The 21233-nt window shown below is 37.6% G+C and overlaps 1 protein-coding gene across 1 annotated transcript; it reads left to right on the forward strand.

Moving 5' to 3' along the window:
• Positions 1 to 2569: 2569 nt before the first annotated feature.
• Positions 2570 to 20870, forward strand: LOC127658872 (coenzyme Q-binding protein COQ10 homolog B, mitochondrial-like). Its single transcript, XM_052148408.1, has 5 exons — positions 2570 to 2714; positions 5883 to 6035; positions 10055 to 10247; positions 10421 to 10522; positions 19391 to 20870. Exons 1-5 carry the CDS (start codon positions 2614 to 2616, stop codon positions 19556 to 19558), a joined length of 717 nt encoding a protein of 238 aa, XP_052004368.1. The 5' UTR covers positions 2570 to 2613; the 3' UTR covers positions 19559 to 20870.
• Positions 20871 to 21233: the final 363 nt, after the last annotated feature.

Here is a 21233-nt window from a genome sequence, read left to right on the forward strand (position 1 = left end):
AAATATATCCTTTCTTATATACAATTTAAACTTAAAAAATTGTATATCCTTTCTTTTTTATATACTCTTATTTATTTATTTTATTGTATGTGTATTCTGTATTGTGTGTATTGTTTACTGTAAATTGTATATTATTATTGTGTTGTGTAAGTATATGTACATTTGATATGTAAATTGTGTTGTGTAAATATGTTGTTTATTGTAATTGGTATATGTCTCGCCACTGTCATCAGAATCAGCTTTATTGCCAAGTATGCTTACACATAGGCTACAAGGAATTTGTCTTGGTGACAGTCAGAAAGCTGGTAATCCTCTGACAGGTAGACATGGGAACAGGGAGTTGGTTTAACTTAGTCTGGAGAATAGCTGGGATGATTGTGTGGAAAGCCGTGCTGAAGTCCACAAAAAGGATCCTTGCGTATGTCCCTGGTCTGTCCAGATGTTGCAGGACATGATGCAATCCCATGTTGACTGCATCATCCACAGACCTGTTTGCTTGATAAGCAAAATTAAGGGGATCCAGAAAGGGTCCAGTGATGTCCTTCAGGTGGGCCAACACCAGTCTCTCAAATGACTTCATGACCACAGATATCAGGGTGACAGGTCTGTAGTCATTTAGTCCTGTGATTTTTGGTTTCTTAGGGACAGGGATAATAATTGAGCGTTTGAAGCAGCATGGGACTTCACACTGCACACATTACACAAGACTTTCTCCTGTTGCACTTGTGTACATAGGAGTGTGACAATAAAGTGATTTGATTTGATACAGCTCATTCTGATTCGTTCTGATTCTTATATGCTAAAATGAGAACTTTCCTGACCACGACAGTCTCACAGTCACCACCATTGTGTCCTTGAGCAAGGCACTTAACTCCAGGTTGCTCCGGGGGAATTGTCCCTGTAATAAGTGCACTGTAAGTTGCTTTGGATAAAAGTGTCTGCGTAAATGTATACATTTTGGATGGTTTATACATATGTTTTATTTTTTTTATAATTTTTATTTATTTTATTTATTTTTTGCCATCTTTATGATTGTATTCATACATTATTTTATCTTATTGAACATTTATATAAAAAAATGTCCACAGATTTTCCACCATGTGTGGACTTTCAGATGGTCCCTTCCACACCCTCCACGGTATTAGCACGTTTTAGCACAATGTGTGGACTTTTCAGATGGCCCCTTACCCGCTGTAGGGACATTTTCTAACTTATATCAATGTTAAATTGCCGATTTGTAACGATTTCACCGTGACGCAATCTGACCATCTTAAATAAGTCACGTATTATTTTATCTTTAAAATACGGGACGATACCGTGTTTTACGTGGGTGGCATAAGGAAATGCACTGCAGAAAAAAAACAAAAATAATGGACAATCCTTCTTTTAAGCACACATTGTAAGTGGAGTTTATATCAGTGCACGAGTCTACAATAAGTTATGCTTTTTACATTATGTTTGTGAGGTAATAGTTTGATTGGTTGTTTTTGACAATTTAAGCAGATTACTATCTGTGTGTTAAATATTTAAAGCAATTTTTTTAATATCAGCTCCTGTTTTTTTTTTTTACCTCTATGAATTCTGTATGAACTATGGGAAAAAATATAGATCTGCTGTGTTCTTAGAACATTTAGGTATTTTATTGAAGTGAATAGATGTTAGTGAACAGAAATGGCCACTGAACGGATCATTAAATGGATCTGAAGGAATTTTGGTGAATGTTGTAAAAGCACTCGAGCCACTTGGATACATTTAAATCCCACAATGCACAAGCACGGTGTAAAAAATAATAGCTTGTGCTCATTCTTTTATTGTCATGTGTGAAACAGACTCCACAAAATGCCCTTTATTTTTGCAGATAATTTTGCAATTATTTTGCAATACTTGAATCTTTAAAATACTACAAATATTAAAAGTAAATAATATGTATATATTAATATAATACTTAAATCATTCTTATATAAATATATTCTGTAATATATTAATACTACACTGTAAGTATTGGGTCTGTGCGAGCCACCTTAAAATAATAATAAAATAACAATAAAATAATAATAAAATAACTTTCAATTATTTTATTAAGTTATTTTATTATTATTTTCTTATGGGGGAGCATGCCCTCCGGACCCCCCTTGAGGATCCGAGGTCCACCCACCACAGTCTCACAAAATTCTGTGGTTAACACTGCATAATGATCTATAATGAAGACGAATCCATATAATCCCTATATATATATATATATATATATATATATATATATATATATATATATATATATATATATATATATATCGGTGCTTTTAAATGGTGTGCTCAAACAAATTTAGCTGTAACCTTTACTAACTCTCTCTGTAGGTTGCGCAGTCTGGGCAACCCAATCCTGCATCCCGTGACAATTCTGCGCACGCAAACTCTCTGCATAATAAAACACTGACGTCAGTATTTTCACCATGCGACTGACGGAAAGGTAAACCAATCAGAGGCCAGAACACCGCATCATCCAATGGAATCTTAGGCTGGTTTCATGAGAGGGCGGGTTCATGATAGGGCTGGTCTTTGAGAAGTGAAAAGCAGTTTTCGACGTGGAGGAAGCGAAAGAGAGGTGAAGTGAAGATGGCGAGAGGCTCCCGGTGTTTGAGTAGAGCAGTAGCGGAGTGTATCAGACATTTACCGTCCACAGCCAGTCGAGCGACACCGGGAAGGAATGGAGTGAGGTAATTACCGACGGGTCAATGTTTCACATTTTCTCTGTGCGAATAAATGAAGATCGAAGTGATTAGTGAAGTATCTCGCGAGCTGATAAGTTTAGGGGGACGGTAGCTTCGCACTTATACGCTGTTTTATACATTTAAGTTCAGCTTGACTAACTTGTGTTAACAACGATCTTATATGTTGTTAAATATTTCACTAACCCTTTTGACATGCTCAAGTAAGTCAGTAAAAAAGCCTATTTCATAATTTAGAGAGTGAATCACAAAACTGGTTACCAGATGCTAAACGACAGTAGCAAGGTTAAGCTATTATGTAATTGGCAAGGCATAGATTAGAAGGGCTTTTCTCATTTTTGCAGTAGCTGATCATCAACTGCATACACTCGGTGTTTATTCAGATTGTTATTTAACATAGATGCAACCGAAAAAAACTTTTGTTGGGAAAACAATAATACATCTTTTGGCACCTCTCTTGAAACCAGAGATTTATTGTGAAGGTGCGTTTTATTGACCATTAATTTAAAACACCTTTGTAGGGATGCTTCTCAGACCAGTTGTTAAAAGAGTCTGTTGCAAATGTGACGTCACATGCCGAAATGTGACGTCACATGCCGAAATGTGACGTCACATGCCGAAATGTGACGTCACATGCCGAAATGTGACGTCACATGCCGAAATGTGACGTTAGCACCAGTGATATCTTCTCAAACTGTGGCCAAGTGACGTAGTGTACCCATACCAAGTGCCATGACTACTTGGCTTAAGGCCATCTCAAGTCTGTGATGGTGACCGACCGTTCTGTCATGTGTTGCTGTTCCTACCCTGTGCTAGACAGATCTTGGCAGTGCTTCTTCCTGCATTAATTAATTTGACCACCACTCTTTCCATTGAGGATTTATTGTGCCATTTATAGACCAAAGCCTTATCCCCTTACGTTTCAGATATGTGGACATGATTGAACTACACATATCAGACACATTCTAATGAAATGAGGTGTCGCCACTGTCCTTGACCTGGTTGTAGTGACCATCCATCTCACTCTCCTGCGATTTGTGTCTGAGATGATATATGGAGGGCAGGTGGGCATGTCATGTGTATACTAGAGTGTATAATATATATATATATATATATATATATATATATATTTCTTTAACTGTGGTTTCCACCACATGATTACGCAACTCAAAATGTTTGTAGTTCATGATGCACTGTGCAAGGAGTACATCAAATTAGATTGAGCTTTATTGCCAAGTATGCTTACACATACAAATAATTTTTATTGGTGACAGAAGCTTCCAGTGCACAAACAATACAGCAACAAGACAAAAATAATAATACGTATTTAAAAAAGCCAATAGAAAATACAATTTTATGTATGTACGTACGTACGTCTGTCCACGTATGTACAAATACTGTTATAAATACAAAAATCTGTTATATACAGTGCAAGGGAATGTAATGCAGAAGAATAAACTTCCTTACACCACACGTGCCATGGACCGTTTCTGCGGTCTAATTTGTAAAAGGCGGGATGCGCATTACAATTTAAAAGCCTTTTTAAGCATTTCCAAAGCTTATCGTGAGGAACCTTTTAACAGTGGCAGATTTAGCCATGGGTGACCTCATATAGGGCGCTAAACAAGCTAAAACCGCTACTGCTTTATAGATTTATTTAGCTAGTGCATAACAATGAAGACAAAATGCAAACTTTAATGTTACATTAGTATACACAAGTGTGACACTGTTGTGTTTCAGAAAGATCCATATGGTTTATTTACATGTTCAAATTGTTTAGTAGGAAATGTCAGTGTATGGGTAGTTGATTTTATTCTTTTTCCCCTTTTACTGGGTTTAGAGCTGGGTCAAAAAAGCTATGTTCAGACTGTCAGTCCAAATCTGTAAATTTTTGGGCTTCTCCGATTGTAATCCAATCATATTTAGCAAGTCTGAATGGCAAATAATCATGAAATAAAATTTTTCCAAAACTGTTTCAAGCTACATTCATATGTGGTTTGAAACCATATTCAAATCACATGTCTGGAAATCTGTTTCCGTCTGACTGATTTGATCTCAAGTGGCTTTTTTCTGTATGTCACTTTTTCACGCTACATAAAGACACATTATACAGTATGTCACACGTTACAGGAAACATGCTGGCACTGGTGGAAGAAATAAGCTTCTCCTGCATGTTGTTTTTTTGTTTAATGACTCAATGTCTTTGCTATACCAAACAATGCAGATATTCCAGGAAATTAAGATGGCCACAGGACACTCAAATCGGATCTGATAAGTTGCGATACACAGTGTGGACAGTCAATCATAAAGATCGGATTCCCAATGGATACACAAAAAATCTGATTTGAACTGATTGACTGAACATAGCTAAAGGCTGTCCACACAGGCAGAAAAGATCCAATTTATTGGCCTATCTGACACATCCGTTTAGGTTTTTGTAATCTGAACAGGACAAAATCAGATTTTATTTTTTTTTAAGCCTTATCCAAACCACATTCATAGGTGATTTTGAATCAGATTAAAATCTGATTATTATTCTTAATGTGGATTTCATGTGTTTTGTTCCATCATTCGTTGTAGGCAAAGGGTTGTTTAGTAGTGTGTGCGTGCGTGCGTGTGCGTGCGTGTGCGCGTGCGTGCGCGTGCGCATTTGTGTGTGCGTGTCAGCCAAAATACGGGACATCCCAAATTTCCATTGTTGCAATGACAACTAATGTGGATGTGCTAGCAAAGACAACTGCAGTCTGTACAGAAAAAAAAATCTGATCTGTGCACATAAAACCTACAGTTTGAACAGTCAGTTTAAACAAAATCGGTTTTGAGAAAAACTAATCGGATTTTGCCTGCAGTGTAAATGAAGCCAAAGAGTAGTTGTTTCACAATTGTCTGAATAAAAGTCTCTATCTTGATTAAGTGCCTTGTTAATTGCAAATGGTTATCTAGGAATGTACTTCTTTGGTTCTCTCTACTTTTATCTGACAAATAGGAGTCATCTGCCCCCTAAGGCGTCCCACAAGCAGAAAAGGCCTTAATCATTGCACCAATCATTATAAGTTGGCTATACAAAGTTTTGTACACTGCCTTTCACTGTAGACTATCTCTGCTGAGGTATTGATAATTTGTTTTTGACATACTTTCACCCTGTTTTGTAAACAGATATCTATCTTCATGTGGGATTCTGATGACCAGGGTGCCGCCCCTCTTCAGGGGTGTAACGGGTCGTGCTGTCTTGGCTCCAGCCAGGAGTTTCTTCAACTTCTCTGAGTCCTTCAACAAGAAGAGAGAATATTCCGAACGACGTATTATTGGGTATGTTCCCAACCAAGTTGGAGATGATTCATGATCTGTTGCTGTTTTTATTTTTATTGATGTCCATAATAACTTTAGCCCCTATGCCCTTTAAGGATGATGTTTATGTAACAGGCCATGAGAATGTTTATTGTGTCACAGCATACTAGGGTTATTTCACTTCATCACAAGTTACTTGGGAGCTGCTTTGTCAATTAAAGCCTTAAATTTTAGAGCAGAGGGCTCGCTTGGTCCAGTTTCTGAAGATCAGCTATCCTGCAGAGTTTAGCTCCAGCACTAATGAAATGCACAAGAACCAGCTTATAAAGGTCTCATTCACTTAAAAATGACAAGCAGGTGTGTTAGAGCAGAGTTGGAACTAGCCTCTTGTCGCTAGACTTGCAGGAAAAAGTCTGGTCCAATAATCATCTATTTAGACAAGAAGGGTTTGTTTGACAAACTTGGAAAGTGACCAACCGGCGTTATTGATGTTTTAATGTGCCACTTAGGGTTGGGTTTATCAGACATATATAGATATGATAGCACGCTAATAGACAAACATGGGAAAATTTATTCAAATAATTGCACAGCAGTGGGCACTAAGGCTGGGCGATATGGCTACAAAAATTATGTCTCGATATTTTTCAGCCTATTGATGATATTCGATAATTATCGAGATGTACAGTTGAAGTCAGAAGTTTACATACACCTTAACCAAATTCATTTAAACTCAGTCTTTCACCATTCTTGACATTAAATGTTAATGATTAAATTTTAATCATATAAAACATTCCCTGACTTAGGTCAGTGAGGATCACTATTTTAAGAATGTGGAATGTCAATAATAGTAGAGAGAATTATTTATTTCAGCTTTTATTACTTTCAGCACATTCCCAGCTAGTCAGAAGTTTACTTAAACTTTGTTAGTATTTGGTAGCATTGCTTTTAAATTGTTTAACATGGGTCAAGTGATTTTGGTAGCCTTCCACAAGCTTTTCACAATAAGTTGCTGGAATTTTGGCCCATTCCTTCAGACAGAACAGGTGTTACCGAGTCAGGTTTGTAGACATCTTGCTTGCACACGCTTTTCAGTTCTGCCCACAAATTTTCTATCGTATTAAGGTCAGGGCTTTGTGATGGCCACATGGTGATATTTGTGATACCTTGACTTTGTTGTCCTTAAGCCATTTTGCCACAACTTTGGAGGTATGCTTTGGGTCATTGTCGATTTGGAAGACCTATTTGCGACCAAGCTTTAACTTCCTGGCTGATGTCTTGAGATGTTGCTTCAATATATCCAGATATATCCTTCCTCATGATGCCATTTATTTTGTGAAGTGCGCCAGTCCCTCCTGCAGCAAAGCACCCCCACAACATGATGATGCCACCCCCATGCTTCACGGTTGGTATGGTGTTCTTTGTCTTGCAAGTGTCAAAGGCCTGCGGCCTTTAATTAAAAACACTATCTTAAACCCAAATGAATTGACTGATTACAGACCTATTTCAAAATTGTCCTTTCTCTCAAAGATATTGGAGAAAACAGTTCTCAGTCAGCTGCAGTCTTTTATGAATAAGAATTGCCTTAAATATTTCAGTCTGGATTTAGGGAACATCACAGTACAGAATCTGCACTTTTAAAGGTTCTCAACGATGTTCTATTAACTGTGGATTCAGGTAATGCTGCAGTTTTGATGATACTTGATTTAAGTGCAGCATTTGACACCATAGATCACAAAATTCTTATTGCATGGCTTGAGCGTTTGGTAGGGATGCGAGGTGTGATTTTTAAATTGGTTTAAGTCCTACGTAACTAACAGAAGTTTTTCAGTTGCCATGGGTGAATTTACATCATCGTCGGCACCACTTACATGTGGGATTCCTCAAGGATCCATTTTGGGACCTATCCTGTTTTCATTATATATGCTTCCAATTGGTGCTATTTTTAAAAAACACAAAGTATTGTTCTATTGTTATGCAGATGACACACAAATGTATATGTCAGTAAAAAAGGAAGATAATTTGTTAGCGCCTCTTCTAGCATGTCTGACTTAAAAACTTTGTTGGCTGTCAATTTCCTGCATTTAAATGAATGCAAAACGGAGATTATTTTGTTCGCACCCCCTAACGTATCTGGGTCTGCCGGTTTTGATTTAGGCCCTTATATCCATTTATGGAAAACGCATGATAAATTTAGGGGTAATTATTGATGACTCCCTAAAATTTGACAAACAGATTAATGCAGTTTTCCGATCAAGCTTTTTCCAGTTAAGAACTTTGGGCAAATTCAAGCCATTTTTGTCATTTTATGATTTGGCGAGAGTGATGCACGCATTTGTGTCATCACGTTTGGACTACTATAATTCACTATATGTAGGGATTAGTCAGTCAACATTGACACGATTGCAATTTGTTCGAATTGCTGCAGCAAGATTGTATACAGGTTCTCAATGCGGGACCACATCACTCCAATTTAGTTTTCTTTACCTTGGTTGCCAATCTGGTATAGAATTGATTTTAAGATTTTGCTGTTTGTTTTTAAATCTCTAAATGTTATGGCAACACCCTATCTCACAGAAGCACTTTCCACCACTGAGGAACAGAGAATGTGTATGAATGAGAAGTCTTGAAAAGGTATTTCAAAAATTTAAAATGCTGGTATTTGCAAATACCCCATTCTTGCACTTCTTTGTGAATCAAAGGATCTATTTTGAGTGCTGCCATCATGTGGACCCATGAAGAAGTGCATATAGTTCCCTGCGCAAACCACGTATTCAGAATACATGCGGTTAGAAAATCACGGCACACGTTAACAGTATTGAGCACTCTGTTGATGATGAAATTGACATCACGCATGCTGTATGCATACGCTAAGCGTTCGTGCAAAACCTAAGTATACTTTTGCTTTTATGTTTAGGCTAGATTTGAACAAAATTCTACAGGAATTTGGATCTCCCGGGGGGTAGTGTGATGTTGTGGTTCAAGTCAACATGAAATGAAAATTTACCCCGTTTACTTTCATTAGGTTTTTTTCTGGTCTTAAAATTGTAAAACACAAAATGGTCTTTACAATCTCTTATCAAAAAGAAAAAAGTTCCTCTCCTTCTAAAACAACTTTTCTTTGGAGCAATGTGGGCTTCAGTACCAGAGTCAAAATTCCAGGATTAACTAAGTTACTTTGGATAAAAGTGTGTGCTAAATGACTACTTGTATCTCTAGAAGCAGACCTTAGTATCCATAGATCGACTGTTTTCGAAAAGGTCATAGTGCGCATAATTTTGGAACTAGATTGTGGCTTACAAGCAAACAGCAAGAAACTCGAGTCATTTCTTTGAACATTTGATCTTTTACCTTTTTATCTACCTTTTTAAGTTATCAAAATGCTTGAGCCTACAATGTGGCCACTTTCACATCTATAGAGTCACTTGTGTACACAAAATTGACTAGATAAACACCTTTTGACCTTTCTTCAGCCTTGATTGCATTCTGCAATGACATCTAGCTGCAAATCAATCCCAGACTGATATAGAGTGCAGTGATATCTGATCGGTCGACCAATAAAAACAAGTTTCAGTGACAGCACTAAGTCCATTCTCATCTTTAGCAGCACTCTTTTGTTTTTTTGGGTCACACCTGTACAGTGATTGGGTTCAGATTTGTATTGAAAGCATCCAATATCCTTTCCAATGGAGAGAGCCCATAAATGTTGAGCAGCCATGAATCCATAGTTGGATTTATAGAAAAGGTCATTGTACTGTACAGACTGCAACTGCAGAGTCAGTGAGAGGTGTGGTACAGCGACTTGAGCTCAGGAATGGTAGTTGAAAGGTTTATGAGCTATGACCATTGTACCCTTGAGCAAGGTGCTTTACCCCAGGTTACTTCACTTCAATAAGTGTGCTGCAAGTCCCTTTAAACAAAAATTACTATTTTCTTACAGAGCCCTTATCTCTTGAAGAGATCTACTGCCAGAATTTTCCTTCTCCATTGTCACTGGACCTCATTGTATTAACTTGCCTAACTGTCTTCACTGTGACATTAAGGTTCTCCATGCTGGAGATGTATGAGGTTGTGGCCAGAGTAGAAGATTACCTGCAGTTTGTCCCCTGGTGCAAATGCTCGGATGTTGTATTCCGCCGCTCTGGATTTTGTAAGGCCAAACTGACAGTGGGCTTCCCCCCTGTGGTGGAAAACTACACCTCCCTCATTACTACAGTTTGCCCTCATTTGGTCAAGGTAGGCAGTGGTGTATTGTTCACTTACTTTGACCAGCGTTGAGAATTACAGTTGTGTGTGTGTGTGTGTATATATATATATATATATAAAAATAAATGGTGATAAATGGATGAATAAAATGTATTCGCTTAATGTCATTTCTTAAAAACTGTCATTTTTGTTTTGACCTTAAGGCATCTTGCTCTGATGGGAAACTTTTCAATAACCTGGAGACGGTTTGGCGATTTAGCCCTGGGCTACCTGGATACCCCCGTACCTGCACCCTTGACTTTGCTGTGAGTACTTTAAACAAAATCTGTAGTTAGTTTCTCATCTTCATGAGAAGCTGAACTAACATTTACATTCTTGTAAAACCTTAATGTTATATGTAGAAGGAAACATATGTGGATGATACACATAAATAAAGCTCAACCTCGACTGAAGTGTATTTCAGTGTTTCCCAACCACTGTGCCGTGGCACACTAGTGTGCTGTGAAAGATTGTCAGGTGTGCTGTGGAAGATTATCATTTTATAATAATGGCCTCATAATTTATTTTAATTAAATATTACCTTATTGTTTACAAATATCAGAGACCCCAGTTATTGTACTAATTTCAATTCACCAAGAAAACGCTTGGACCTAAACAAGTTCCTTTATTATTTCTGTTATCAAAGCAACTGCAAGCTTTTTTTCCTCCCTCTTCCAAATACATGTTTTCAATGTTTATTGTGCACACCTCCCGCTTTTTAACTTGTATAATCGCCCCTCTGTGAGGCTATCTGCAACTCTTGTCATGTGAAGGGCATTGCGGCACATGACGCCGGGTTCAGCCTCAAGAACCAAATTAAAAATAATTTGTTCAAGGCAAAGATGCAAAATGTAATGACTTGCCTCAGCATAAGTCTCCCTTGATGCTTTTTATTACGCACAGGCCAGCACATGCCGAAGCAGATGTGTTTTGTTCATATTTTAATTGTATTTGTTTTTTGTAATATTGTTATAATCTATGTTATATTTTAGTGGCCTCTGCTGTCACTGGAAAAACATTAATCTGCTTCATCTGTTCTCTTCATTAATATATAAATGCATAATCTGCTATATGCTAGTCCTGTAAGTTCATGATTGAAAATAAAAAGCTATTAAATGTCTTATTTTCAATAAAATATGAAAATTAAAATGGTTAATAATAGATTGTGACAAATTTTTACGACCCTGTCCGTCTAAATGACGGACGATAAGAAAGTCTAACGCAAGCACTGTATGTGACTTGTAATGTTTGCAATTCGGCTATGCAAAAAACAAAACGCGCTACTAAGAAAAACTTGGACAAGTTCTTGAAAAGGAAAAATATGTTGGATGGTGGTGTGCCGTATAATTTTTTTTAGTCGTAAAAATTGTGCCGTGGCAGAAAAAAGGTTGGGGAAACGCTGGTGTGTATTAGGGTTGCAGCGGTATACCGGTTTCACGGTTATTAATCTCCTTTAATCCTTGTCTGCCTGTCAGAAAAGTCAACTTGCGACGCGAAGAAATGTCTGCGAGAAGCGAGGCGAGGGGGTCTGACATGAGTTTTTGTGTGAGTTAAAGCAGTGTTTCTCAACTGGTCTATTCGGACTGGGTCGCGGACAGCAGGGAAAGAACCAATAGTATCCAGCTGCAGACCCGCAGCACCACCAGTTTTAGAACCCCAGTTTCAGAACACCAGCGCCAGAACCTGAAGTGAGGGGCGGAGCTTACGTTCTAAACCGAGTAGCGCCACCTAACGTTTTGGAGAGTACTTTGCTTTTACAAAGTAAAAAAAAATTACAAACTAAACATCATACTTTATACGTATGTTATAATGATTCTTTAAGGTACAGTACAATAAGCACTTTAAAACATTGATCTTGTGTAATATAATTGTATATAGTTATCCGTTTCATTGTATTATGAGAGTTACTTCCTGATCATGATGGTGAAAAAAAATGCTTAACTTATGGGCATTTTATATAAAATATACTTTATTTCACAAGAACATGTGCAGCATGCATTTTTCTTTATGTAAAATAAAACATGTCAAAAAACTAAAAAAAGAGAAAATTCAGCATAATTTTAAAAGAAACAATAAAAATATATACAACAAATGACCAATTCACCCCTAGGCCCATTTTATCTTGACAATCCTGTATAAATTAAACTTAAAATGTATCAAATGAGGAATTCACTCTCAGGCCCATTTTGTCCTTACATTCTTGCTAAAATAACTCCATGTCATCCCTGAACACAAAATGAAATAGAAAGGGCTCTCTGGAAGCTTCTGACTGTTCCAGGAGATTGTTGCGGCCTTTTCCTTGTGGTCTTCATTCATTCGAAATGTCTGTACAAGAGATGAAAGCACCACACAATAATCTCAACGTAAAAAAAACCCCCTCAACTATAAGGTAACATTAACTCACAAACAATGCATATAACAGAGGAACGTGGAACAAACACTTTAACACCTTCACAAGATGTCTTCAAAACGTCACCGCAAGGCTCATTTACAACACGCAAAAATGTATCGAACCATCCGTAGATTTTTTTTTAATACAGTAAAGTATGACAACATATTCAAGCTTCATTAAGATGATAAAGTTATGCACAAATTAAATATTTAGCAGATAAACGCTGAACTTAATATATGCGATAATTTTTCACAACATGATGTCAAAAACGTTACACAACTCACCATGCTCTCCGCCATGCTTGTCTCATTGTCAATAACTCCGCCCCTCACTTCAGGTTCTGGCGCTGGGGTTCTGAAACTGGTGGTGCTGCGTGTCTGCAGCTGGATATGTCTCGAAAGAACAATGCCATGGGTCTCCCATTGTAGATATTTTGTGATGGACTATTTAGGACTGCCGATGCAGATTTAATGATAATCTCGCTAACAGCTAAAACAGACATGGGCAACATACGGCCCGCGGCTCATTAAGTTGGCTTGTGAGAGCCAACTTACTGAAATCCTACTTAAACTTATTATTAGTGGTGCTTGCAAAGCATCACTATTGTAATCTCACATACTTATTATTTTTATTTTTATTTTTATTTTTATATCTCTTAACAAAACTTCGGCACCTAACTCGTCCCGCACCGTTTGGCGTAGACCCACGAATGAGGTGTCAAATCGAACGGCCTATTGAGGACACGTGTGCTATGACTTTTATAAGCGATCGGGGGTACGGTATTTGCCCCAGGGGCAAAAAAGCGGCCGAAAAATCCCATTGACTTAACATTGAGACAAACTTTGACGCGTCACAGCTCCGAGCGAGGATTTCGCAGAAGCGTGTGATTTGCCACATTTGAAGAGGCTGGCAGGCTCTGTAAGAGCATACCTCAATATGGGGTAAAAGTTGCACCCTGGGGGCAGGAGCTGCCCAAAGTTGCCCCCATTGACTTACAATGGTGTAGGGCGGCCCATGAAATAGGGATTTTTTATTAAACATAGCTCTGGATCACAGTGTCATAGAGACAAGGGGCCTGCCTCATTTTACTAAGACGACCAATCAGTCTCTCAGGATCATTGCAAAGCTATCAAGCCACGCCCTAGCAACCATTTAGAGGACCTTAGCAACAAGTCCCATAGACTTCTAATGAAAGAGATCAAAGGGATATCTCCGGCTAGAAGTGTCATACCAACACAAGGGTGGTCTCGTTTGACTCGGGGCAGCAAACAGCCAATCATGAATCACCTCAACACTTCCTAGCCCCTCCCTAGCAACTATTGTCGAGCACCTTAGCAACCAAAATCCATAGAGGGATATCTTCCATTCTGAATGTCACAGAGGCATGGGAGTTGATTTATGTCATTCATACTGACAAGCAGCCTTTGCAATTTCATGATTGGCAGCTGCCAAGCCACTCCCTAGCAACTACACATAGTACCCTAGCAACCGAGTAACAAATCACATATCTCTACACCAGAAAATAGTACAGACTTCTGGGTTCATTTATTTCACTCAGGATGGCAAGGAAACTTGATTACTATCACTATGGAAACTGCCTAGCAACCAGATGGGGTTACCCTAGCAACCCAGTAACAAATCACATATCTCTGCACCAGAAAATAGTAGAGACTTCCGGGTTGACTTATTTCAATAAGGATGGCAAGGAGACTTCATTACTATCACTATGGTAACTGCCTAGCAACCAGATGGGTTTACCCTAGCAACCGAGTAACAAATCACATATCTCTGCATCAGAAAAGCGTAGAGACTTCTGGGTTGATTTATTTATGACCATAATTTTTGTTCTTTTCAAGCATGCTATTTGACGAGTTTTGCCACGGCAAGCACCACTCACATTTTCTTCAGGAAATGTACCTATCTAGTTATTCTTCACTTCTTATTCTTCTTAGCAGTGAAATTTCTGTATCTAACTCCTCCTAGAGCTTTTAAGCTACAGGCACCAAACTCGGCACAGACCTTCAGACTAATCCCGAATAGTGTGCTATATCTTTTCTAACTGATCGGACTTACGGTTTTCCTAAAAATGACGATCAAACTCGGAAAAAACTCCCATTGACTTAACATTGCGGAATGTTCAGAAATTTAAATCCCAACTGACATTTTCACACACACAGACAAAAAGGGCCTGTCAGCCCTGCATCTCTCCCTCTCTCTCTCCCTCAGAGGATTTATTTTATCAAGCAGCCAAAAAGTAATGACCTAAAATCTTCATAGCCACTAGTTAAAACATGCTAAAACAAGCTAAACATGCATGCTAGCATCATGCTAAACATCGCTTAGCAAGTGCTAAAATGCTAAAAGCGTCGTTAGCATCATGTTAACACATGTTAGCATTGCCTAGCGAGTGCTAAAAAATGCTAAAAGCGTGCTAGCATACGCCTAGCGAAGTGCAAAAAATGCTAAACGTGTTAGCATCATGCTAACACATGCTTAGCATCGCCTAGCGAAGTCTTAAAACATGCTAAAAGCGTCATTAGCATCATGCTAACACATGCTAAGCATCGCCTAGCCGAGTGCTTAAAACATGCTAAAAGCGTGCTAGCATCATGCTAACACATGCTAGCATCGCCTAGCGAAGTGCTAAAAATGCTTAAAAGCGTCTTAGCATCATGATAACACATGCTTAGCATCGCCTAGCGAAGTGCTTAAACATGCTTAAAAACGTCATAGCATCATGCTTAACACATGCTAGCATAGCCTAGCGAAGTGCTTAAAACATGCTAAAAACGCAGCATCATCTAGCACATCTGCCTAGCCTAGCGAAGTCTTAAAAGATGTTAAAAGCGTGTTAGCATCATGTTAACACATACTTAGCATAGCCTAGCTGAAGTGCTAAAACATGCTAAAAGCGTCTTAGCATCATGCTAACACATGCTAGCATCGCCTAGCGGAGTGTTAAAACATGCTAAAAGCGTCTATAGCATCATGCTTAACACATGCTAGCTTCAGCCTAGCATAGTGCTAAAACATGCTAAAAACGTGTCTATCTATGTATCTATCTGAGTGTCTGTCTATCTATCTATCTATCTAGCAACTAAGTTAAACTACAAACTAATTTAAACTACAAACTAATTTAAACTACAAACTAATTTAAACTACAAACTAATTTAAACTACAAACTACTTTAAACTATAAACTACTTTAAACTAATTTAAACTTCAAACTACTTTAAACTTCTTCAAACGTTCTGGTCCAAACTTTCACAAGCCAACTTAAAGTTTGTCTCGACAAACTTTTTTTTCTAGTTATTATTCCGCTTCTTCTTATTATTCTTCTTAGCGGTGAAATTTCTATATCTAACTCCTCCTAGAGCTTTAACTCCACATACTCCAAACTCGGCTCAGACACTCAAACTGTTCTGACTCGAGTTGCTATATCTTTTCTAACTGATCGGACTTACGGTTTTCCTAAAAATGACGAAAAAACTCCCATTGACTTAACATTGCGGAATGTTCAGAAATTTAAATCCCAACTGACATTTTCACACACACAGACAAAAAGGGCCTGTCAGCCCTGCATCTCTCCCTCTCTCTCTCCCTCAGAGGATTTATTTTATCAAGCAGCCAAAAAGTAATGACCTAAAATCTTCATAGCCACATGCTAAAACATGCTATGGTAACTGCCTAGCAACCAGATGGGGTTACCCTAGCAACCGAGTAACAAATCAAATATCTCTGCACCAGAAAATAGTACAGACTTCTGGGTTGATTTATTTCAATCAGGATGGCAAGGAGACTTGATTAGTATCACTATGGTAACTGCCTAGCAACCAGATGGGGTTACCCTAGCAACCGTGTAACAAATCACATATCTTTGCACCAGAAAATAGTAGAGACTTCCGGGTTGACTTATTTCAATCAGGATGGCAAGGAGACTTGATTAGTATAACTATGGTAACTGCCTAGCAACCAGATGGGGTTACCCTAGCAACCAAGTAACAAATCACATATCTCTGCACCAGAAAATCGTAGAGACTTCTGGGTTGATTTATTTCAATCAGGATGTAAAGGAGACTTGATAAGTATCACTATGGTAACTGCCTAGCAACCACATTGGGTTACCCTAGCAACCGAGTAACAAATCACATATCTCTTGATTTGTAGATTCAAAAGAACCGGCTCATTAGAGTAATTTGTTTGGGAATCAGACTACACTGGTCACACTGTTTCACACTGTAGATTCAAAAGAACTGGCTCATTAGAGTCATTAATGTTGTAATCAGATTACACTGGTCACACTGTATGTTTCACACTGTAGATTCAAAAGAACTGGCTCATTAGAGTCATTAATTTGGGAATCAGACTACACTGGTCACACTGTATGTTTCACACTGTAGATTCAAAAGAACTGGCTCATTAGAGTCATTAATGTTGTAATCAGATTACACTGGTCACACTGTATGTTTCACACTGTAGATTCAAAAGAACTGGCTCATTAGAGTCATTAATGTGGGAATCAGACTAGACTGGTCACACTGTATGTTTCACACTGTAGATTCAAAAGAACTGGCTCATTAGAGTCATTAATGTTGTAATCAGACTACACTGGTCACACTGTATGTTTCACACTGTAGATTCAAAAGAACCAACTTTAAAATTCAAAGTAATTTAAACTTTAGACTAATTTAAACTCTAAACTACTTTAAACTTCAAACTACTTTAAACTATAAACTACTTTAAACTTCTTCAAACTTTCTGGTCCAAACTTTTTAATCTAGTTTATCATAAAAGCGTTTTTATTTTTCATTGGATATTTCAGTTGACTTGCATTTGGACCTAACGCATGCTCAGGGTTGCCAGATAGGAGACGAAACTCCCTCCGTTTGAGATTTATTCTTGCGCAAATTGGAAATATTCCGCCTAATGTTATACTTATTTTGTGCAATCTGGCAACCATGCACGTCTCGCTTTGTCCTTTGATCAAACTTAACGATGTGTAGTGCAATATTTTGCTCACGCAAAAGTGTTATAGGGCTACTCTGTCCATTCTTGAGGCTGCTTGTGATGTTTGATGCTACTAATTGTGCAGGTAAACCTTCTCAGTGATTAAATCTAAAAGTAGATCTCGGCATCATTGACACATGTCATTGATTACCCCTCCATGCAAGCAAAAGCAAGCCAGATATGAATATGTAAATGTATTTTTTATTTGTGCAAAGTAAACTCGCATCATTGTTGCGACAAACATTAAAAGATCTATAAATTTTTATTTGTTTTGTATTATTATTAAAACTGAATAATAAATTAACAGGGAATCTCCGCCTTTATTCAGTTTTTTTAATGCCTGATAGAAAAGTATCTACTTTTGTAGAGCAATACAATACTTTAGGCAATTGCAGAATAGTCTCATTAGTCACAGATACACTTCAGAAAATTGAGTACACAAATATTTCTGGGCTTAAAAGATACAAAAACCAAATCAATGCAGAACATTGTACCTCAAAAGTAATACAATGTGCCCCCCCCCCAATGACTACTTAAAGCCAGATGTGGCCCCTTTACCAAAATAGTTAAAAATATTAATTACACACATCACCTTTACAAATTTGTTTCAGGATTTTACATGAATAAAATATACCGTTATATTTTGACAATGTTATATTTTCGTATGAAATAATCTAAAGGTAGAATCTATTAGACCTCGTTTTATATCAACAGTGGCAGTTTTAGTTCAAGTTTCAAGATGTGTTTCAGCTAGTATTTATTTTTCATAAATAAATTAATTTATTACTATTATTTAAGACTAGCACACTGACCTAACCATGGTAACGAGGAGCCTTTCCTTCGGTGTAATGTGTGTATAAATATGTAATATTAGTTAACAAACGGGTTAATAATGGGCTCATAGAAGTAAATATGCTCTTCAATTTTTAAAAGTGGGAGAGACAACTTCCTGTAGATTTTTTTACTTCAACAACAAAATGAATGTCACTTGATGCATGTCCTTGTACTGGAAATCCATGAACAAAACTATGCAACATAAAAGGAAATTGCGATCCAGGATATATTAAATACAGGTTATGTTTAATCTATGACAGGTCGACACTTGATTTCCAATGTAAAATCTGTCCTGAAGCAAAACAATTTGAGAAGCACTGAGTTAAAGGGCCAGACAGGAGCAGTATATGTTAACTGTTAATAATCATAGGACATTACTTTAAAAGCTCACACAGCTGATGTATTTTTCATTTAACATGTAAACTAACATGCTTTATTTATATTATACATGTTATAGTTACATGATATTTTTTTATGTTTATAATTCTGTTAGCTTTCATATTTTTTCTATTTATTTTATTTTCAAAAGGGAGACTTTTTTTTTTTCACACGTACTTCAATAAAATAAATGGTTTCAATTATAATAGTGTTTGCTCAAAAATAAATAAAATAACCCTTCTGTTTTCACTGATTATATTAATTATGTAATACCATATACCGTGATATCCCGTGAAAATCTCATACCGTTGCAACCCTAGTGTGTACATAGTAGTGCTTGTTAAGGCAAGCATCTTTATTATTATTGCTCATATCTGCAGTAGGGGTCTAGTATAGATTTTTACTTTCAGAATCTTTCTGCCGATCTCTGTATGAATGTCAAAGTGAGGCTGTCTTTTAATCAGTGTATCATCATCTTTTAAACTTCTACCAACATTTAATTGCCTACCTCTGTCTCTTCCTAGATTTCCTTTGAGTTCCGCTCTCTCCTGCATTCTCAGCTGGCCACCGTTTTCTTCGACGAGGTGGTGAAGCAGATGGTGTCAGCCTTCGAGCGGCGGGCGGGCAAGCTCTACGGCCCAGAGACACCGATCCCACGCGAGCTCATGTTCCATGAGGTCCACCATACGTAGTTCATTCCACTCCTTCAGACTGATGCGGCATGTGGGTGTTCAGGGAATTGGGAATTTTATTGAAAGCGTTCATTTAGAGTATTATAAGGACAGTAGAGAGAGTGGTAACTCTGTGTGCCTGGATAACATCAGTTCCTAGTCCAAACAAAATTGATTTTACACTTTACACTAGAAAAACATGTGGCTGGATCTTTTCTTTGGGGTTTGATTGTACCCCGGTGAGTCCTGCCCCACTACCTCCATTTTAACATTTTAGGACCCACTCTCCATATGGAATGGCACCTGAAACCTTATTTTTAATACGAGGACCTTGAGATTGTTTTAAAAGCAGCTGCCAAAAACAGTTATAGCTTCACGAATGGCACAAAGGTCATGGCTCTCTTTGAAAGGATGATATTTTAGACAATTTAAAGTGCATTAAGATTTCAGTGTCCAGAAAGGTTGCCATGTTAAACTGTTTGTGTTACTGTGATTTGAATGGTAAAAGTTGTATTTATTGACAAGCTTGTAGATGATCCTTTATTATTTCAAGAAAGAGATGAGGAGACACTTGAGTGCATGTGTCATGTGCAGAAGACTGACTGTTGCTGCACTGTTGGAGCCAAATTTAATCATTGTATCAAGGCTGCACATAGGACTCTGCCTGTTGTATTCTTGCATACCGGCACAAAAAACAGCTTGAAAAAAACTAATGCTAAGTGGCTAAAAAAAGAACATGTCCCTCATGTTATGCCAATTCAAGCTTGGTTGTTTAATGAGGAACAGATGTTTTTTTCCCACAATTTAGTTTTTATTCAATTCTCAAATATGGGAGTGTTAAATCTTACTTGACTTTTAGGTGTCCAGATCAAAGACTGCTTTTCTCTTCTAGAGATGTGCAATATATTTAGTTTTTTAATAGAGTGCTCACCAATCTATATCCACTGCTTTTAAAAGGGCCCAAACTGGTCATGGAGGGAGTACTAACTCTTTACCAGAGCTCTCATCTGAGTCAAAACAGGCCTTTTAAAGATTCCAGTCCACACCCTGTGTGCTTCCTTATGCTTACTGCCTTTTTAATGAGCAAGTTACATATTATTTATCATTATCTTACGAACATATATACGTCATCATCCTATTTTTATGTTGGTTATGGGTAAACGATGTGCAAATCTGACCATGGACTAAACTATTGTGCACAACTGAGCTATAAACAAAAACATTTTGCGATGGGGGGGTGGTTCTTGGTCTTTTTTTTGTTTTGAGTATGTTGTGGGTGAACACATATATCCTGCCTGCATGGTTTATAAACTATTTTTATATGTAAACCCTAGCCTTGTGTCAAGTGTGGTTCCTATGAAATGTTTTATTTGTCAGCGTCTTGTTCAGACTGGCTTTGCACTTAAAATAGTTTGATCATGTGAAGAACAATATTTTAATGCTTCCAAGTAAATCATGCTATGACCCCTAGTGGCCAGTGTCATTGACAGCTCTGGGGTTTTATTAACTAGCTCTTAATGTTTGTAATACTAGCATATTGATTGCTGCATCCTGCCTGATATTTTAACCTTTTAATTCATGGGTGTTCTGCCAAACATTATCCACGCATCACAAATGGATCTACAAAATGCCTAGTGTAATTTAAAAAGCATTTTTAATACAATTAGAAAATACTGGAGTAGACTATTTGCGGTTA

Source organism: Xyrauchen texanus, chromosome 18 (assembly GCF_025860055.1).
Source record: "Xyrauchen texanus isolate HMW12.3.18 chromosome 18, RBS_HiC_50CHRs, whole genome shotgun sequence".
Lineage (NCBI taxonomy): Eukaryota > Metazoa > Chordata > Actinopteri > Cypriniformes > Catostomidae > Xyrauchen > Xyrauchen texanus.